The sequence below is a fragment of the Dermacentor variabilis genome, chromosome 2, assembly GCF_050947875.1.
Source record: "Dermacentor variabilis isolate Ectoservices chromosome 2, ASM5094787v1, whole genome shotgun sequence".
NCBI lineage: Eukaryota > Metazoa > Arthropoda > Arachnida > Ixodida > Ixodidae > Dermacentor > Dermacentor variabilis.
The window spans coordinates 220,167,674-220,189,825 of record NC_134569.1 but is presented as its reverse complement, the minus strand read 5'-3'; the positions used below and the strand labels follow the sequence as shown (position 1 = coordinate 220,189,825).

The 22,152-nt window shown below is 48.1% G+C and overlaps 1 protein-coding gene across 1 annotated transcript; it reads left to right on the top strand.

The window, feature by feature from the left end:
* The first annotated feature begins 19,194 nt into the window (after nt 1-19,194).
* On the top strand, nt 19,195-20,691 carry LOC142571187 (uncharacterized). The gene has a single exon (XM_075679459.1). The coding sequence runs from the start codon at nt 19,343-19,345 to the stop codon at nt 20,597-20,599; it is 1,257 nt and encodes a 418-aa protein (XP_075535574.1). The 5' UTR covers nt 19,195-19,342; the 3' UTR covers nt 20,600-20,691.
* Nucleotides 20,692-22,152: the final 1,461 nt, after the last annotated feature.

Sequence of the window (22,152 nt, the reverse complement as noted above, 5' to 3'; positions counted from 1 at the left end):
CCAAATCGGATGTGTTCAAAACTTTGTCTTTACGTGATTTCAATTCTTTGCTGCTAGAAACTGTTATCTTAAAGCATTTTTGGATAAGTCAATGAGATTCCTTATGTGCCTGTTCGTTCCCTGAGACGAAAGAATCCTTACGTTAGACCCCGCTGTAAGACGAGATGTGGTTGAAGACTCCGTAACTATTATGTCTCAGCAATGTTTAATTTACTTCCTCAAAGCATACAAGATATGAAAACGAAATATGGTCTTAGAAAGGCTCTTAGACACATTAATGCGTGATGGGAAGCCTGTCATGTGTGTGTGTGTGTGTGTGTGTGTGTGTGTGTGTGTGTGTGTGTGTGTGTGTGTGTGTGTGTGTGTTTTGTCACTGTAGTCTAATAACGTGTTGCTGATGGCTCTATCGCTGTCTGCCAGGCACTGCCGTTCAAGCCCACTGCGGCTCTAGCAGGCGCCCGATTCTTCCACTGTGTGATTCTCAAGTCACCAATAAAGTATTATTATTATTATTCCACAGAAATAGCACAGCAACCCATGCTCAAGTTTTCAATGAACGAAGATGGCTGCATCCATCGAAGTGCCGGCTCTCGTGGTGTACCACATTCGATCTCATTCTCTAATACGAATGTTTACCTATGCACGAAGTGCGATTCTGATCAGCGGCACTTTTGGAAAGCTCTGCTATCACCCATAAACATTGAAAAACCTTACCTTTAATCCCAAAATTTGACATGCTCCGGCAAACTTTGCGGTACCAGACGGGCGGGGATGAATGCACACCGAAATAAAGCGCCTGTACCCCGGCACAGCGGCACTACATTGTACGTACGTCAAGACAAATATGCGCGAACGACAAACCGGACGACTGGACGGACCTCTGCTTCCTTCTTTGATGATGATGATAGCGTGCTTTCGTAGAGGCTGTTGTGGACGGCCGCGGATTTGCAAGACATCCAGCCACGGTAATTGCAAGGAAGCCTGAACAGGCCGACGAGGTTGCGATCGTCGTTGCACTCACCGACGACCATCTTTCTCACATCTACAGCGACTCCATAGCCGCTATAGGAGCGCGCACAGACTCTCAGAATTGTCACAAAGAAAGAGATGAAGAACGACGTCAAATACTGGTTCCCGGAACACGTGGAACCAAAGATCGCCGATTAACGAGGCAGCACATGAGGCTGCGCGCGCTTACAGACCGCGCGGCTTCACCGAACCACTCGCGAAACAACGCCGCCCCCACTACATGGAATGAAATCACTAAACACTACAACTACCTTCAACGTAGAGTACAGCATGCCACATCGCACGCTGACTCGAGCTCATGCGATTACACTCAGAATGCTACAAACACGCATACCCACGCAAAACAGATTACACCACTACATGCCTGAGCACTACGACAAGTCTTATGGCACCAATTGCAATACATCCCTTAACGTCTCATTTACCTTGGCCGTGCTCGCAAGCTCACATAAACTCCGAACCGGACAAGCGCATGTTTGAAGAAGCAATCCGGAGCGAAGAACTCGCTCCCCAACTTTGGGCCCTCCTGCAGGCGCACGACGCCGCCAGGAAACTCAACCTTCCGGTTCTGTCATGGGAGACGCCCACTCCATGAGTGCACCCGCCGTGGTTGCTCAGTGGCTATGGTGTTGGGCTGCTGAGCACGAGGTCGCGGGATCGAATCCCGGCCACGGCGGCCGCAATTCGATGGGGGCGAAATGCCAAAACACCCGTGTACTTAGATTTAGTTGCACGTTAAAGAACCCCAGGTAGTCGAAATTTCCGGAGTCCTCCGCTACGGCGTGCCTCATAATGAGAAAGTTGTTTTGGCACGTAAAACCCCGTATTTTTTTTTTACTCCATGAGAGTCCCAAGGCTCTAGTGGCCTGCAGGACCTTGAATAAAGTTGATTTCCGTCTTTCCTTCACCGTTTCAAAAGATCGGGGGCGTACGGAAACGCCACAGAGGCGTAGAGTAAAACGACTTGACAATTTATTTGGATTCGGACTCCAGTCCTGACGAATGGAACAGCTCCGATGTTATTGTCCCATTCCGAAAACCAGCGTATTTCACTGTGAAACCAGTGCTATTATACTGTATTGCACTGCCCAGGTAGCACACACAGTTTTGAAAACGTCGTATTAAGGGATTCAACGTCTGAAACGGATTTTTGACCAAAATCGACGCATCAAAGACGTTCCAAACAAGATAGCCTAAAAAACGAGGGGTGAATACGTTTTGATAACGTTGGAAGCCAGGCAGCTTAAAAACGAGGGGTGAATACGTTTTGAAAACGACTTCACATGACTAGCTCCATCTCTTTGGTTATCAAGCGTACCGGGTACATTTTCGACAGCGCCGTTTTCGGCGGGAGAATTCCTCGCTTGTCAAACCGCACTCGTCGTGTCAATTGCTCCTCTATTCGACCTACATTAGAATGAGTGCGGCAAGAAAAAGAAATTCTTTAGTGGTGTTAACCTAACGTCAGAAGATACGAAGAATTCCAAATGGAAGTTGGCATCCCAAAAGGAAGTGTTTTGGGCCAGGAGGAAGTGGAGCGTGAGTACAGAAACATCGAAGCCGCCCTTACGGCAATGGTAGTCGGCCGAGCCTTCAGCAGGAAGAAAGATCTGTATGACTACCCGGTTGCTTCCAGTGCGTTTGGCACATCAAACGTGTCATCACTAAATGTGACAATGAGCTCCTGGAAAATGAGCAGCGTTGCATGCAATTGCTTCACAATTCTCGTTGGACAAGGCAGCTTTGCCGTGTTTCCTCTTATTTACAATGCAGGGATGTGAATACCTTACCGCTTAACTGATTTTTTTTTTACTGCTGAGGCACGAGGGCTGCACAGTTTTCTTGCGTACAAAGCTAACATTTTGTGCCCAATCGTTTGAATAGTGAAAACTGCGGTTTGGTTTTAAACAGTTGCTTCATTTTATTTCCTCCTTGTGTAATATAAAGAAGAGAACGCAGTAAAGGTTTTCACTATTCTGGCATGTACAAGTTCACAATGCTTTGCATAAGTACGTATGCAGTTAACCATTATATATATTATATATATATATATATATATATATATATATATATATATATATATATATATATATATATATATATATATATATATAATGTGTGTATGTGTGTGTGCACATGTTTACCTCCATATGAAATTTTAGCTGATATGCATATGCAATGCAGTAAACGTACATTATTCATCAAATAACGCGCTTTCCCCTGGGACCCATGAACAACTTGGAGCTTGGCTCCAGAGCGCTAAATCGTGAAAGTCACATGCAGCATAAATAAAAGTATCGAGTTAATAAACGACTTCACTTTTGGTGCCAACGGAGGGACACATCGGTACAGTCGTTTCTAGTAACGGTGCTTCGTAGGAAGTGTGGCAACGAATTCTATACTGTGAGCACAATGTACATAAAAAAATTTGCAAAAACCATCGTCGATGTTTGTTAATGCAAGCGATTAGACTGAGCGAGCGAGCGAACAAAAGAACGCGAGAGAGCGAAATATAGTTAGCGTGAGAGCGAACGAACGAACGCGCGAGCGTTTTCCTTGAAAATCAACAGTCCCACGACCGACCACCGACGACTGACCTACGAAAACATCCGACGGAGAAGAGACAGAAAGCTATTCGCATTAATATTTCTGAAACTCGTCGTTACAGGCTCGCCACGCTTGGGCGCAGAGCGTGGTGTGATCGCACTTATGTAGAAGTGGCAATTGTTTTTTAACATGCTGTAACCACAATGACGCGGCACTGAAAGCGGAAAGCGTCCGAAATGAGAGAGGAAACTGAAAGGCCTTGCGGAACGCCCAGTGGCAACTTCCAGCTCGCCACGCTTGCTGCAGGTGGAGTGGCGACAGAACAACGGAAGAGCGCGCGGCGTCTGGCTCTGCGCAACATGATTCGCGGGTCGAGAAGTACATAAGCGCAATGCGCACGACACGCAAGACGCGCACACTAATGGTATCTTCGACTGGTCGCCTGTATGCCCCGAAGCATAGTCGGGTAGATCGGTCGTTTCCCGAGCTCAAAGGTAGGGGACAAGCGCGCAAGCCGAACGTGCGACTCGCTCTCGGAGGAGGAAATTGCTGATGCGAAGCCACGTGACTACTGCCAACGTCCGATGTTTCGCCTATCCAAAGCTCCCGGCGCTGCCGGAAAAACCGGCGGAAGTGCCGGCGGGACGAACGTTCGTCGAGACGCCAGCATGCAGTGGCCTAGGTTGCCAAGGTTACGGTGGGCCGTCGCCAACAGCAGCGACGCGGCGCTGCGATGACGTTTCAGTCTCGATGACTGCTCCGACGACAGGGCTCGGAGCGCGCCAGAGCGCTCTAAGATAGAGGAGAGCAATCGAGAAGAACCAGCCGAACGCAGGGCGCGCACCCTCTTTCAACCAGGCGAAGACAACGCCGCTCACGAGAGCGCTCCAGAGTGCTCAGAAACGACCAGCCGAAGATAGCATAAGGCGCCACGCCACGGCGCGTCAGCCTCTTTAGCGACTTCTCGCGGCTTCTACAATATTCAACAACCCATCAACGCGATCCAACCTTGCGCAAGGTGGCGAGCAAGGTGGCGATACCGTCGTCAAATCATCTGACCAAGGTCATAGTCAGATGAGTCAGAAGCCGGGCATAGTCGCGTCTGGTCGCGTCACCGCACTCGCATTGCATTGTGGTGTGTTTGCGGCTGTTCTGAATGTACTGCCGCTGCCCTTTGCTATGCAATTGTTGCAGTGTTTTGCTGTCAAGAAAACGATATTCTGTGATTAGTTTGGGTTGTGCGATATGTTTGTGTGGTTTTAATTTGGAAATCAGTAGCGTTTTCAATTATGTCACGAAGGCGGCCACGTTATTCGTGAAGCCGGGCATAGTTGCGTTATCGCACTCGCATGGGCACTACGGTCTGTTTGCGACTGTTCTGAATGTGCTGCCGCTGACCTCTGTCATGTAAGTGTTGCAGTGTTTTGCTGTCAAGAAAAGGACATATTGTGATTAGTTTAGGTTGTGCGATCTGCTTAAGCCGGGCATAATATCGTTATCGCACTTGCATTGCGCTGTGGTATGCTTGCGGCTGTTCTGAATGTGCTGCCGCTGCCCTTTGTCATGTAAGTGTTGCAGGGTTTTGCAGTCAAGAAAACGACATTCTGTGATTTGTTTGGGTTGTGCGATCTGTTTGTGTAGTTTTAATTTGGAAATCAGTAGTGTTTTCAATTGGTGGGCGCGGAGTGGAGGGCACTAATCAGCTCTTCAAGTTCATTGTCATGTTATGTGAGGCGCCTTTTCACTGACGCTGTAATAAAGTCGTTAAGGACAGTATAAGGACGAAAGTTAGACGGACGAAATCGTGCCTGTGTGTCCCTAGCGTCGGGATCGGCCGCTATGCGTGATCCTGACAAGAAAGCATTTTGCAGAATGCGAAGAAAGGCGGCAAAATTTCTCTCTGTGCGCACATTGCCGATCTCCGGAATAGAGCCGTCATCGTGGTATTTTAGTCTCCCGTTTAGCAAGAGTGTTGCAGACAAGAGAACTGCTTCAAACAGGCTTTTCTTTTTAATGATTCAGTACTAGTGCGGTATCCCAAAAGGTGAGGTCAAGTGCTCGCTCTATTTTCTTCCCTCGCGCTACAGCGCACTGACAGAATTTTGCGTGCACCATACCGTGCTTTTATCGTTTGCGCTTCAGGTTCTCGATTGTGTTTTCACCCCCTTTACCCACGTGATGGGTATTTCATGGTCTTACCGGGTACCACGTGTGTCCATATATTGTGTCCAATATATGAAACGGCCAAATTCGATTTTATTTGACGTCTCAAATGTTAGCAATGTATTGAGTCCCTTGTAGCTTTGTGCTCGCTATCAATTTTACTATTTGGCAAATGGATACAGCATGTGCGCTGCATAACTCGCTTGTGGGTACTGCATACGTGAGTCGAGTATGCCCTTGGTATAAAATGACTTGTATGCTTTATGTAGTACGATTGTTTGTAGTTTGGGACATGTGTCGGAATGTACGCTGTGCGCCCTTCGCGCTTTACTTAGTCGGCGGCCTGCCGAGTTCGTGCGGGTGCCATGTGTGCGCATGGAGTATGCGAAGCGCTTTCGCAGTTTTTTTTATATACATGTGCTCTGTTCGCGCGCTTCGCACAACAGGGCATGCCGCAGTTCTTTGTCCTTGTGTAACACATTTTCCTAGCGTACGTCTGCGCATTATTTGATACCGGTTTCACACGGGGCTCTTTTAGCCGCTATCCAGTCCGTTACAAATCGAATTTCTCGGTCGTGATTGGCTCCTTTGCGCAAGCTACGAGAGTGAGCCAGTTGCATCGATAATTCCGATCCGGATCGGGCTTGATTGCGATCGAGAGTGGTCGTGTGACACCGGTTTTACACATGGCTCCCACATAGGGAACACTTTAAGTTCAACGCTACTGAGTGAAGAGCAAGTGCATATAAATGCCAGTGGTGGTATGTGGGCAAGTCTTTCTGGTGAAGCCAATACTTGTGCATTCAAAACGTTTCAATTACCAGCGTAGTGCATCAATGCGTCTAATTCGACAAAATGGAGCACCAGTGCAGGTATCTGAGCATACCTGTCCAGGGCAGCAAGTGTGTCTACATTGAAACCACTACCAGCATGTGCGGCAGTTTTATTTCCAGCAGCGGGACTGCACAATAATCAGTAGGGTGCTCTCAAGCTGTTTATCTACGAAGCTCTGCCTGGACTGTGTGCCAAATATTTTTGGACGTGAAAGTGGGGGTGAATTCGTAAACATCAGTGGAACTGTGCCTGGACTTTGTGGCAAATGTGTTTGGATGTGAAAGTGTGAGTGAACTGGCAAAGAATTTGCTCTGGGCTACATGTGTTAAATGTTTTTCTCATTCAGAGTGCTTTCTTTTACTTTAGGAGACTGGAGATGTGCGCAAAGTGTGACATGTCAGTGTTCTAATTAATGTACTTGCTGGTTTGTAAATTATTCGTTGCAACTTTGTTTTTGCCAGAGAGGTACAACTTTGCCTCTTGTAAAGGGCTTTTTAGATAAAACACTTACTATTTATTATGACCATTGCTTGTTTTGTTTCACAAATGCAGCTTCCAGTGCATTCCAGTTTATTTCCATGTTTATGTAAGTTTCTAATATGAGGCTTGCATGTTCATTTCTCACGTTCTGGAGTGGCAAGATGCTGCATTACTGTCTCATCGTTCGCTGTACTACAGTAGTCTTCACTTGTTACACTGAATCCCCCGTTTAAGTATTCTATACTAATTTCACTTTATGGCTTTTTTTGTTGTATGGTGATTTTTTCTCGTCATTACCTTGTTTGATATATCCTAAAGGCAATATTTCCAATTTTGCACTGTTCTCATTTTGTTTATTTCTGTCACAGGATTGTTTTATGAAGGTATGCGGTGGTATTTCTTTTTGTGCTCTTTTCAAGCTTCTAGCTGATTGGTAACATTGCTTGGAGGCAGTTACCATCCGATTCATACTCTTGCATTTTTCAGTCTACTTCTTCCATTCGCTCCGATGTCACTTCTGCAGAACTCTAGTCCATCTAATAGCACGCGCTCTTTACTATGATGAATTAGACACTTTAGTACGCTCCAGGTTTTTCTGTTCATTCTTGTATGTGCACTTGGAATTTTGTTTATGTGCTAGTGAATGTTCGCTTTCGAGTTCATTACGAATCCTTTCTGCGACTTTTGTCATTGTTGATGTACTTTTACTTCGATTTGCATTTCTCACACAGTTTTTTCGAACCTTGCATAAGCATTACATTTTAATAAAGTGTTTTTGCTTTGTCACAATGTTCTCATTTCATGCACTCTTGGCATGAAGGGCTTGGTCTGGCCGCCTGCCAAGACGTGACCATTTGTTCTTTGCAGGATGTCATTCCCAATGTGGTTGTAAGCATCGTAGCTTACTAAAGGCAGTTTAAGGATTCATTATTCCTAACAGGCTCATTTTCGTGCGACCTGGTAGAGGATGCGCCGGCCATGCGGGGAACAGTGCTTGGCACTGCGCCGTGGCTCTTACAGTCAACACCGACGCTTCTACTCATCTGGGGCGCGATTGGAGGTCGTTGTTTGAAACGCTCGATCAGTTTCACCTCACGCGATTGGCCTAGGCCGTGCCAACGGATGCGGCTGACGACGTCTGCGCGGCATAGGCTAGTCGCGTGAGGCGAAACTAAACGCGTGTTTTGAACAACGATGTCTGATCGCGCCCGTCACCCGCGAAAATTAGCTTCAGATGATCGTAAACCTTTCAAGACCGCATCTAGACCAGCTCTTTGATAACGTCCTAAAAACGTTTAGAAATTGGTTACGAATAGTTTTGGCAAAGGGATTACTTGCGTCTTTCCTAATCCTATTTCTAGACCAGCTTTTCGAATACGTCTTGCAGACCTGTTCTAGATCGTCTCAAGAAAGTAATTAAGCCGGACATTAGCAGAGATATACGACGTTTTCCCGCCGAAGTTCTCTCATTCGTGTCTTTATCCAGTTTTTATCGTCTTGGATAAATGCTACGAAAACGTTACGTATCTATTGTGCTACCTGGGTGGGGATGCTGATGCCCACGGGGTCACTGGGACACCACTGAGGGCGCTGGAAAAAGGCTTGGTCACACTAGACGAGATGCTCTCAGAGCGGGGGGGGGGGGGAGAGGGTTGCCATCGTCGTCGTCACCCAATACGCGAATCCACCATTCCTTTTTTTTTATTTCACTGCTGCTAAATTCGTGTGGTGGCCCACTTGACCCTTTACAAAAATTTCTCGGAATACCCCTGCGACTAAGATGGTCCACGCCTGCGACATTTGGCCTGAAGGACCTGTCCAAGTGTCTTTCGACACACCAGCACTTTCACTTCATTTATTATACCCTCAAGACCTGTGAAGGCTTTACAGAGGGGAGTGGGTTACAAGTAAATTCAAACAGTAAGTCTTGCAAAAGAAAAATATAGAACATAAAAGTACAATTTGACAATTCAGTAGGAATGCAATGAGCCATAACAAAAAAGGACAAGATGTACAAGCACATTAAACAGCATTCTAGTAAGCAACGTTGGTTGAGGCATCACGAAACAAAAGTGCTAGTCTTCCTCACAATGCTGAACTGCCGCTCGCATTCGGTATTGCTGCGCTGAATAGAGAGAATTTCCAGCATCGCTTGAGCGATACGGCTGAATTTCAAAAGTCCATCAGTACCGCTACGCAGCGAGATCAATCTCCACTGCGTATGTGTCCTTTCCTCTTGCAGCACATTTGGAGGAATTTCAAAAGCCTGCAGCTTTATAAATTCCATTTCCAGAATACTAATAGTCGTAGTAACATGGCACGATTGCACAGAATTATGGAGCCATTTGCGTTCTTCCATATTTAAATAACGTTATTGAAAAACTTATCGAAAAGCGTCTAACAAAATATTTAGATAAATTCAATATTCTTTCCCCTTATCAGTCTGGTTTTCGTTCTGGCTTTTCAACTAATCTAGCATTTATTTCTCTTACTGATTATCTTTAAAAAGCGATTTACGATAGTAATTTTGCAGCGTCGATATTCGTTGATCTATCCAAGGCCTTCAACACACTTAAACATACAATATTTGTGCTTAACTTGAGGCCGTCGGAATAACTGGTCCGCCTCTTTTTCTAATCTGCAGTTACTTAAAAGATAGAAAACAAGTTAACATTTCTGGGTACTACTGTACAGAAGCTACTACTAACATTGGTGTACCACAGGGGTCAATATTAGGTTCTCTACTTTTCCTAATTTATATTAATGATCTGCCTAGTTGCCTCTCATCGAACTTTATTCTTTACGTTGATGATAATACTATATTTAGTTCTAACAATTGTATATCAACGCTAACACGCAAGATAAACGAAGATCTCGTGAAAATTTCCACATGGTGTCAACTTAAGGTGCACATTAACCATAATAAGACCAATTTTGTCGTCTATGCCTCAGACCAGCGGTCGCCTGAGCTCCTTCAATCTATTTTCATCAACGATCACCTAATCACTGCAGTCGACCCTTGTACATATTTAGGTGTGAATTTGATCGTCCTCTTAAATTTCACCTTCACATAGCTAATGTGAAAAAGCAAATGGCATACGGAATACGCGTTTTAATCAAAGCACGAACATATTCCTCATTTTCAACTGTCAAGTCGCTTTTTAATGCTTTTGTTCATTCTCATATTAACTATAACATTGAATCATGGGGAATGAGACGACGAACCTGCTGCTAGCCTGTCTGAGTAGCTCTGCCTACATTTATCGTTGTGTGCTGGTAATATTACTCGTCAGAACGGTTCAAGACGTCTGTCGACTGGAAAAGGTACCTTCCGTATCGGAGACCGACCGGTGCTGCGCCACCCGCCGCCTCACAAGGTGCTAGAAGGAACCAAACTGGCACCGACAAGCACCCCGCCATGACCTCCCAAGGGCTGACACCGGGTCAGAAACGCCAGCTGGTTTGTACAAGCCAGCCTGACTGCAAGCGACAAGACGCTGGTGAATCTGAAGACGAGTCAACTATCATCGAAGACGATAACGTGGAGAACCCTTCAGACCTAGACATGGACGAGGGTGGTGTCTGAGTTGTGCGCCATCGTAAAGACAGGGCGGAGGGCAGTCCAGTGTTAATCACTGCAGCATCCGAAAGAGATTACTTAAGGCAAGTAAACCCTATTGTCCTGTATTCTGAGCTTGAAACGATTCTCGGTGAAGCACCAGTGAAGAGCCACTTCACAGCACAGGCAGCATTGCTCTTAGACGTAGAGACAGAAGGACAAGCCAACGGTTTTCTAGAGACCAAGAATATCGGCGGCATAGTCATATCTGCTAGTGTCCCACACAGTTATATGAAAAACACGTGCATTTTTAGAGGAGTCCCTAAATGGTATTCCCGATGAAGAGCTGCTCACCTACCTGAGACCTCAGCGAGTATTCCATGCAAGAAGAATCATCCGTCGGGTCCAAACCTCGTCATCTGAATGGGAGTCAAGGCGCACTAACTGGGTGGTTCTCACATTTGCTCCCAATTCTGAACGCCCGGAGAAGATCAACCTTGGTTTCACCAGACATGAGCTTGTCGACTACGTGGAGACATCGCTACGCTGTTTTAAGTGTCAGCGCTTCGGACATATCGCTAAGTACTGTCGTGGGGAACGGAGGTGCAAGCGCTGTGGGGGACCTCATGACTTTAAGACGCGCGCAAGTAAAGACAACTTTGTGTGTGCAAATTGCGGCGGTGACTATCCTGCTAGCTACGGTCGATGTCCTGCGCGGACAGCTGCTCAGCGAAGAAATAAGTTGTTTGTTCTGTGTCCAAAGAGTGCAAGCGCACCATCGAACACGAAGAAGAAGTCCAGAGCGCCACAACTAAGTGGTTTCTAACTTGTCGTATCGCCAACAACGGCCCCAGACAGGATGGGCAGTGACCACTCTCCGATCTTCACCAACATCACCGGATTTCAAACTGCTGGGCGACAATTCTGTGCTGTGACACGCTGGGACGCATACAGAGAAGCGTTGGATGACTCCCCTGGTGAGCTGTTCGCAGATATGCTGCGGAGCAAAAGAGTGGCTACCTCAATGTTGAAACAGCCAGATCATTACCTTACTCCTGATTTGAAACTAAAGAACCTCTGCGCAGCGCGTAGAAGAGCGGAGCGAAAACTAATGAGAAAAACGGGAAATCCATCTGCGAAAACTGAATACAACAGGATAAACGCTGTCATCTGTCGTCACACAAAAAGGTTCAGACGAGTTCAATGGGCTGCTTTCTGTGAGAGCTTATCGGCGTTTACTCCTATGACAAGGATATGGGGAGTAATGAATAGCCTATCGGGAAAGATCCGCCTCCACTTGCCATTTTAAGCACTTGCTTTAAAGCAAGGAAAAGATTTGCAAACCCTGGCAGAAGATTTTGCAGACGTATACACATCTGGCAGATCAGCAGGAGTATCGAACCCTCTGTTCTCTGAAGCATTCCATACCGTGGATACGCCGTTCACCATTCGTGAGTTGGATTTGGCGCTTAGCAAATTAAGAAGACGCTCTGCCGTGGGTCCCGATTCGATCAGCAATCAGGTGCTGACAAATCTGCCATATGAACGAAAACGAGCCCTTCTGGACATATTTAATCACGTCTGGAGCACAGGAGAGATCCCAGAAGCGTGGAAGACACCATGGAAAGGATCCTGCAAACCTCACCTCATATCGGCCAGTATCGCTAACATCATGCGTATCAAAGTTGATGGAAAGACTAATATGTACGAAGTTAACATGTTATCTTGAGCAAGGAAATAGACTAGACTGCCATCATGTATGACCGGATTTCGTCCACGGTTAAGTGCCCAGGACAGTGCCTTGGATCTACAAAGCCATATCGAGCACCATGGCGTAGACGGCCTTTCCACACTCGCCATCTTTATGGACGTTGCCAAGGCATACGACTGTGTGCTTCATACAGGCATCATCAACGGAATCCTAGCCATGGGCGTCTCGGGAAATGCTCTTCGATTCGTCCATGAATTTCTCAGTGATCGATGTGTCTAAGCTCGGAAGTATAGAGTGACAAGCGACGAATTTCCCTCGGCGTCCCACAAGGAAGTGTCCTACCTCCCTTGCTCTTTAACGTTGCCATGGCCAGCCTTCCAGATGCCCTGAATATAGGTCGGACGGCAGTTAAAATGTCCATCTACGCAGATGACATCTGCATTGGATCTCGGGGCACCAACACAAAGGTTTGGCCCGGATAGCCCAGGCCGCAATCTCCACTATCGATCGCCACTTATCGACGCTTGGCCTATCTTTATCAGCAGAAAAATCTGCCTTCATGCTTTTTCCGGGAGTGAGACGCAAGTCAAGACGTCTGACGCTGAATATCAGAGGGCATTCAATTCTTCGTGCAACTCATGTTCGATTCCTGGGCGTGACCATTGACAACAAGCTACTATGGCGTGGTGCGGTCGAAAGTGTTGCGGCTGCATCAGTGCAAAGAGTCAACGCACTTCGTCGATTGGCAGGTGTACGTTGGGGAAACAATGCTATATCCATGCTCAAACTGAACGCTGCACTGATAAGCCGCATTCTCTATCAGCTCCCTCTGATATCACCGTCATCGAGTGAATTCGAGCGCTTGGGGGTAGTGCAGAGAAAGGGACTTCGCTTGGCGATGGGAGTTCCAACGGAGGCTTCAAACAAGAAAGTCACTAATGAGGCAGAGTCTCTTCCACTCCGCCTCTTGGTATCTCAGGCCTTGCTGACGCAGCTATTAAGGCTGGGCGAGTCACGCGCAGGCACGGCGCTTCTCCGGCGGCTAAGAGCAAGAACTCGCTCACATTTCTATACGGCGCTGAACACCTTCTGATTTTTAGGTTTGGAATGGCCTAAAGGAAGTCGCCTTGACCCGCCATGGTCTTTTTCGGACGTTACCTGCAGCCTCATGGTACCCACCTACCGGCGAAACGCACCATTTCTACTGCCGAAGCAAAGTTTATTGTGCTGGACCACTTGAGCACTGTGTTTCAAAGCCATCTCTACAAGTGTACACAGACAGTTCGGTGTGCGCACAAACAGATAGCTGTGCAGCGGCATTCTGCATACCATCCCTTGATGTGTCATGGTCTGGCCGACTGGATCGCGTAGTTTCCTCTACAGCAGCAGAAAGCGCCGCAATCACCGCGGCTTTGCGGAAACTACGGGCTTTTCTGCACGAGATGTCGTGGTGCTGACCGATTCCAAGTCAGCATTACAGAGATTACATCGGGGCCTACCTCTAGAGAAATTTACAAGGCAGTCTCTGGCACTGATTGACGACCTAACGAGCAATGGATTTAACATAAGGTTTCAGTGGATTCCATCACACGTAGGAATTGATGGAAACGAGGAAGCTGACGCCCTTGCACGCCTAGCGCTGACATGTGTCCAAAAAGTGAAAGCTCCAAAAGCTTTTCAAAACCCTAAGGGTGCCATCCGCCTTCACTTTAGAGAGATGCACAAGAATCCACACGAATTCTGTGTTACTCGTGGATTTAAACGCGAACAAGCGACGCTTTTATAGCGCATCAGGACAGACTCCGCGTACACCCCAGCTTGGTTACTCAAGACTGGGCTTCGCGCTTCCCCACTCTGTGTTTTCTGTGGTGACATTGACGACATCGAACATTTCATTTGGCTATGCCCGCAGTTTGACACAGAAAGAAAAGTGATGGTCGACAACCTACAAAAGAGCGGTCTCACGCACAGGACCTTGAAGACGTTGTTTTCCCCGGAGGGCCCGCGGCATTCAGGAAGAGAGCGCAACGACTGCTGATAGCCTTCCTGCGAGACACGGGGCTCAGCGACACCTGCTAGCACACCCCTGATCTCAACTCAACTTGAAGGAGGATCAGGCGGAACAATTGCCGGCTATGTATGTCAGGCTAATCCCGCCTGCTTCAACATCACCACAATCATGGGGAAACACCTATAACAGTCACCTAACTTCATTGCAAGTCATTCAGAATCGAGCTATTCGACTAATAACATTTTCACCTCGTAGCATTAGCGCAAATCAGCAGTTACATGCACATAATATTTTCAATGTGACTGATCTTGGTAAATATAACCTGGCCATATTTATTTTTAGGGCATTAAACAATGATATTCCAGTAACCATCATACCAAAGACATCCCTTACTGATGTAAATAATACGATTTGAAGGAAATATGGTAAGCAGTCATTATCTGTGGAACACATTACCATTACCTTCAAAATTGTTCAAAGCTCACAGGTTTCGTAGAGAAAAGTATTTTCTTTTAGTTTCCTCCGACTTCCCCATTTGAGTGTACTATGTGTTATATTCTTCACTTTCACTTTGTTTCTCTATATGACTCTCGCATTTTGTTTACGTTTTTTTCTTGAGCTATTTTTTGTAGTTTCACCTCTTGTCTAATCCAAAGCCTTGTTATTCAATACATTCATCTGCTGCTTTTCTGTTCATTTATGTCGTCTCCTAAAACATTTATTATCGGAAATGTTGCCATTGTTGTTTTAATAATTCTAGTCATCATGCACAGGAGATCCCATTTCAGTTTCTAACTACGGGACCTCCTTCTGTATATACTTATGTAATTATCCCCATTTTTGCCTTGAATAAACTGATTCTGATCTTTTGTTCCTGCTGCGGCAATCCTGGGTTCGGTTCACCGTCACCATTCACGCCATAATTCATGAACGTCTCGGTTATCGGCTCTTGTGTGCGCAACGGATGCTCAAGATTTTGAACCACCGCCACAATACAGACAAGTTCGGCGCTGCCTTTACTCATCTGATCCGGTATCACAATAAGGGTGACGATTTCTTGTCTGCAATTGCGATCGGAGACGAACCATCATGCCACTACTACGAGCCTGAAACACGATGACAAGGCTTACAATGGAAACGTTCGAATTCATCAGCCCCAAAGAATGCAAAGGCCGTCATTTCCACCGGAAAGGTGTTGTTGAATTTTATTTTTTGATTGTCAGGCGCGATTACTGATAGAACTTGCAAAATATTGAGAGACTATCAATTGTTTCCGATGTTGTGAAACGCCGGATCGGCTGCGTGTCGCAATCAAGAACAAACTACGTGAAAAATTGACGCATGGGGTCATCTTGTTCCACGACAATGCCCTTCCCCACGTCGCTGATGTGGTTAATACAAAACTGGCAAAGTTCAAGCGAAAAACGCTGCTACGTCCGCCATGCAGCTCAGACCTGTCGCCTTGCGACTTCCACTTTTTGGGGCAACCGAAAAAACAGCTCAAGGGAACCAGATTCGTCTCGGACGATGACGTGAAAGTCAGTTGCAGACGTTTTGAAGCAACCCAAGGAGTTTTATGTGACGGGAATTACTCGACTCGTTAGTCAATGGGACAAACGTCTAAATGCTCATGGAGGCTACTTTTAAATAAAGTACCCCGTTTGTCATATATTCGCACTGGCTCACTTTCCTTGGACTCGCTCTCGTATATTCTGCAGAACTCCTGCTTCTTATACGTGCTCTCTGTTACGACTATAACTTCGGTGCAATTACTCACGATACACGACCGGTGACAGCTGCTCCTGCGTAATACATTGGAACAAATGACAGCGTCATTGAGATTTTTCACTGGCCGTTGCATATGTACAAGAATGTAAACAAGGTTCTTGAATGACAATGTTTCATTAACATATTTGTCCTCAACTTGTTCATTTCATGGCCTTTACATTTTTCATATCAGCGGCATGCACTGCTTTGCCGGTTTCGAACCTATGCAGTTCTAAAGTTCGTGTGATATTTTCTTTACTTAATAAATAGACAAAAAAAACATGGAAGCATTGACATCAGTTATCATCAGGGCACAATTTTTGGCACATACGAGTATAGTATTTTATTTAAAAAATACATATTTTACTTGTATTGACAGTGCATAGCATTCAAGAATTCGTTTGCAGCATCTTTGGCAATGGCAAAGCAGTTATTATTCATGTATTTGATCCCTAGGCAAATTGTTTAAGAGGAAGCTTTAGCTCAGGCCCAACTCGGACGCGGCCTATCAAGATACATGTGAAACGCAGAAACGTTTTTCTGAGATAACTCCTCAATCGCTTTTAATGAAATTTCTTGCATTTGAGAGAGTAAGCTAAATTCTAGTGTCTATTGGAAGCGGAATTTCGATTTAGGGCCGGAACCTTGTTTAAAATATTTTGAAAAATTCGAAACATAGAAAAATATAGAAGCACGAAATTAAATAATTAATAGCTCTGCATCAAGAACAGATATCGCGGTTCTGTTAACGGCATCCATTACGCCATTCAAAGCGGACAAATTCGGTATGTCTACTTGTATCGTATGTGAATTGGTTATGTTATGTACAAGGGTTCTGGAAAAGCCGTATTTCCATAATACTTAATTCTTTGACACTCATGTTTAACATCAATTTTGTCCGCTGTACATGTACTATTATGTGCAATTCACAGAATTGTGATATCAATTTTCATTGCTGATTTACAGAGTTGTAAACTTCATTGTCTCGTTTTCTGAAAATTTTCTATTTTTGCCACTTTTCAATGAAATATTGACGACCTTAATCGAAAATTTAAACAGACAATCACCTGAATTTAAGTTTTTCTTTTAAATGCAACAAACCTCATCAAATTTGGTGAAATGGTTGCCGAGAAAAACGGATTCTCCTTCTACATGTGCTTAGACAGGAGCATCCGACCTAAAGTTCCCGCTTAGGAGGAGGCCGAGCTGCATTGTGAGCCCACCCCCCCCCCACCCCCACCCCCGAACGAAATTTCTGGCTACGCCACTGGTCGAATCCTCGCAGTGATGGTGGCGAGAAACCATTGTTTCTTTTTCTCGTCTGCTAGCCAGAAAGCGTCTAAAACTTTGTGAGGCCAAAATCTACTCGGCCAGAGAAAAACGAACATGAGTGCGCCGCGTGGTCGTCAGGGCAACACGTGAATAACGCATGACCTCTGGCTGGCTCTGGCAGCCCACGGTTAGTGAGAACAAGAAAATTGAAGAGGCTCAAGAGGCTGCCTTTAGTGTCTTGACAGAAATACTTTGGCGTAGGTGAAAAAAATGTTGATATTCCTTTCTGTGGCATGGCGGCACAAGTGGACCATTACAACGCTTCGCCTCATTTTGCACGCGATGCTCTGCAAATTTAGCTACCGCTGCGCCATTTCCCCAAACACTTTCTTTAGTATTTATCTTTCTTAGTAGAACCTTGGGAGCGGTAGCAAGTGGCACCACTCACAAACCTTGGCGGTGGATGTGGAACATACTTTCTGCCGCAGGGGTCACGAGAACGTGATCTTTTTGTGTGAAGGCAACCGGTCAATATCACACCCAAAAAGATTACATTCTCGCGACGCCGGCGGCAGAAAGGATGTCCCACATCCGCCGGTGTCAGTGTTTGTTGGCTACTTACGATATGACTAATAAAAATCGGGCCCCTCGGTTAAGCCCCTTTTTTCTTGTTTACATGCATTTACAAAGACATCACATTAAATTAGGTGAAACCAGCAGCAGTAAAGTGTACTGTGTGTGACAATGGGATTCGCAGTAGCTGAAGTAGCGCCGTAACTTAAATAACACATGCGTATAGACGGAGCATGAGGCAGATAGACACACATAGGGCTTGCATGAGGTTAACGAGTACGCAAGTCCGGGCTTGCCACGAGAGCAGGGACGCGTAACAGTCCCGACGCGGTGACGCGGCGACAAGCTGGCGAAAGGAGAGGCGCCGGTCTCACCAGAGGTCGCGGTGTACGTTGACCGACCGGGCGACCGGAGCGCGCCAGCTCTGGAGACAAAATAACAGTGAAATTACTTGCCAACCTTCCCGACCCGGCCTACGAGGCGCTCCTCGCATACATAAACTCAATCTGGCTCGGTGAGGCAATCCTCCCAATCGAATGGAAGACCGCCCTGGTCACTTTCATTCCGAAAGCCGGCAAAGCCATAACCACGGACAACCTCCGCCCAATCTCCCTCATGTCTTGTGCGGGAAAGCTGATGGAGACTATGGTGCGAGATAGGCTGTCCGAGTATCTGGAAAACCAAAACGTTTTCGCAGACACCATGTTCGGGTTCCGCCCGCACCGGTCCGCGCAAGATGTTCTGCTTCAACTAGACCGCGAAATTCTAAATCCCGTCGAATACCCCCTCAATGACAAGGCAGTACTCGCCCTCGATTTGAAGGGGGCTTTCGACAATGTCACACACGACATAATTCTGACACACCTCTCCCAAACCAACTGTGCACACAACACGTTTCAGTACGTTAAACAATTTGTCTCCGACCGGCAATCGTACATCCGGATACAAGATGAAGAACACGGCCCCTACCAATTAGGCACCAGAGGTACCCCGCAGGGCGCGGTCCTCTCACCCCTACTATTCAATCTGGCAATGCTGAAACTCCCGGCTCAGCTGGAGAATGTAGAAGGCATACAGCACGCGCTGTATGCCGACGACATCACCATCTGGGCTAAACATGGATCGGTAGGAGACATTGAAGCCAACCTGCAGCAAGCGGCGGAGATCGTGGATGCCTACGCCCGCCGCTGCGGCCTTCAATGCTCCCCGGCCAAATCGCAGTTTGTCACACATTCGCCCCTCGCCGAAGTGCACTACCAAAATCGAACTGTCCCTACCAAATGGACCCATCACAGAATACGATCAGATCAGAGTACTGGGTCTCTTTATTCATAAACACCGCCGAGTCGACACAGCACTGGCCAAACTGCGCAAGGTGGGGGACCAGGTGGGCCGCATGGTTCGCCGGGTTTCCAATAAACGCGGGGGGTTACGGTGCAAAGACGCTTTGCGGCTGGCGCATGCATTCGTAACCAGTCGAGTGTTGTACTCGACTCCTTACCTCCACCTTCGCAGGTTTGACGAGAACGCCCTCGAGGTGATTCTCCGTAAAATTTACAAGCGTGCTCTCGACCTCCCGATCAACACATCCAACCAGCGCCTCCTCGGCCTGGGAATGGTCAACACCTTCGCGGAACTCCGAGAAGCACACTTGACAAACCACTACACAAGACTCTCAAAGACGCCGTCGGGTCGCCGCCTTCTTGCCCGACTACACATCCACCATCCAACACTGACGGAGGAGCGCGTGCGCATCCCGGAAATCTGGAGATACGCCCTGCACGTGCGCCCTCTTCCGGCCAACATGACACGAGACGACCATATTGGCCGGCGCCTCGCACGCGCGGAAGCGTTGGCACGTCACTATGGGAACAAGCACGGAGTATTCTACGTGGACGCCTCCGGCCCACACCATGGGGGTTGGTTTACGGCCGCAGTCGTCCACCAAAACACCGCGGGGAACGGCCTTACGTTCAAAGCACAAGACATAACACATGCGGAAGAGGTGGCCATCGCGCTCGCCGCCGCAGATCAGGACTCGCAGGTCATTATTAGCGACTCACGAGGGGCCTGCAGGAACATTGAAAGGGGCTTTATTCCCAATTTGGCGTACCGCTTACTTCAAGGCAGCAATTATCTCGGGGTCCCCGCGCCCCGCACGATAGTATGGACTCTCGCGAACGAGGGTCTCGAGGGCAACGAAGCGGCCGACGCCGCTGCCAGCGCGCTCACTCTCCGGGCATCGCCTTCGCCTCCCGTCGCTGCGGACTCCGACCCCAATCCGGTATTTACCTTCAAGGAAATCACCCAACACTACCAATATGGCCATGCAATCTTTCCTAAGCCCTATAAGGGCCTCACGAAGGCGGATGAGCGTTTACTCCTTCGCCTCTATACTAAAACACTGTTGTGCCCGGCAATCCAAAAACATTTCGACCCTGCGTGCACAAGGAAGTGCCCGCACTGTGAGGAAAAATCTTCGGACATTTTCCACATGGTGTGGGCATGCCAATCAACCCCTCACCTTCCCCCTATACCCAACCCTACCCGGGAGGACTGGGAGGCGGCCCTGCTCGGCTGCTCCGACCTGGCGAGCCAGAAGGCCCTGGTCGGCCGTGCCCGAGCCGCGGCTACAGCCAATGGGTTCCTGTAATGAGGTGCCCACCTAGTTTCTATAAGGAACGGCCCCTTAAGGACTGCTCCACACGCTCCCTGTAAATACTTCAAACAATAAAGTTTTTCAGTCAGTCAGTCAGTCAGCTCTGGCTAGGCGAGGTAAAGCGGGCGGCTTGGTGGCAGGAGTCGACGGCGGCAGCGTTCTGGCCGGGCAGCTGGATGTAGAGCTCGGGCCCGTAGCCCGACGGCTCTTGTCTCGCCCACGGGCGCAGAAGATCGAACGCCGGCCTCGGGCAGCAGGCGGCACGACAGACGGGGCGGCGTTCTGGCCGGGCAGCTGGCTTAGAACTCGGGCCCGAAGCCCGACTGTTCTCGTCCTGCGCACTGGCGCAGAAGCTCGAACGCCGGCCTCGGGCAGCAGGCGGCACGACAGACGGGGGTGGCGTTCTGGCCGGGCAGCTGGCGTAGAACTCGGGCCCGTGGCCCGACTGTTCTCGTCCTGCCCACTGGCGCAGAGGCTCACCGGCCTTGAGGAGCTGGCGGCACGCTCAGGTAGACGGGCGACGCACAGGAACATGTTGGCAGGTGTTACGTTTCGCCTACGACGCGCGGTATAGCCGGCGCGGATGCAACGGACGACGGGGCTTCGTTCAAAGCGGCAGACATTTTGGCCCGTTCGGCGCCGCCGCTACGCCTCCCTGCCAAGCGCGTCCAGGCATGTTCCAATGCCACGTGTCTTCATGTGCGTGTGTGTGTGTATGTGCATGTTGGTGCCCACGCTTGTCGAAGCGCGGCGGCCGGGGAGAGGAGCTCCCCCAACTGTGAAGCGAGGGGGTCCGAGCGGCGCCGACACGACGGCTGCTCCACCTTCTCTTCCCATTGTGCCCGAGCGGCACAGTCACGTGCTCGTCTATAGAGGGGTTCCTTCTTGCCCTCAACTGCGAGAGTATAAAAGCAGCTGCCCCCGGACGCCAAAGAGGCTCCGATTTCTTCTGTTGAGTAACGTGCTCTCCCGTCTCTCTACTTCGGTCAACCTGACCGCCAACTCTTTGCGATGTTAGAATAAACAAGTTGTTTTGTTGTTACCAGTCGACTCATGCTTTGCCGGGACCTTCGGATGCTTCCAGTTGTACCCCAGGCCGCCAGGCCAACGCTACCCTTGGGGCTTGCGACCCAGGTGCAACAACGGGCGTCAGCGCCGAGTTCCCAACAACTCGTGCCAGCGGTGCGATTACAACAACTGTCTGCCAGCGGTGAGATCGCGACAACGGAGGCCAGCAGCGAAGATATGCAGTTGACTGTATGCTGAGCAGCTCAACGACCATCCGGGAGCAGTGCAACGAGCCCTGTGTGATGACTGGTTGCCTGCAGCGGAACGACTGCGCTGAATTCTTGGCTGCGAGGTTTGGTGAGTGCGGGACTTTCTTCTTCTGAGCTTTGCCAGGCTTTTGTTAGTGTCAGAAACAGAGCTGGTAATTGTGGTTGTCGTTGCTGCCGGGTTAGTTTGCGGCAAGACAATAATAGGCAGTAGAGAAAGCAGCATTCAGAGCAGCCATGGATTTGAAGTCGTTGCGCAAACCGAAATTGCTG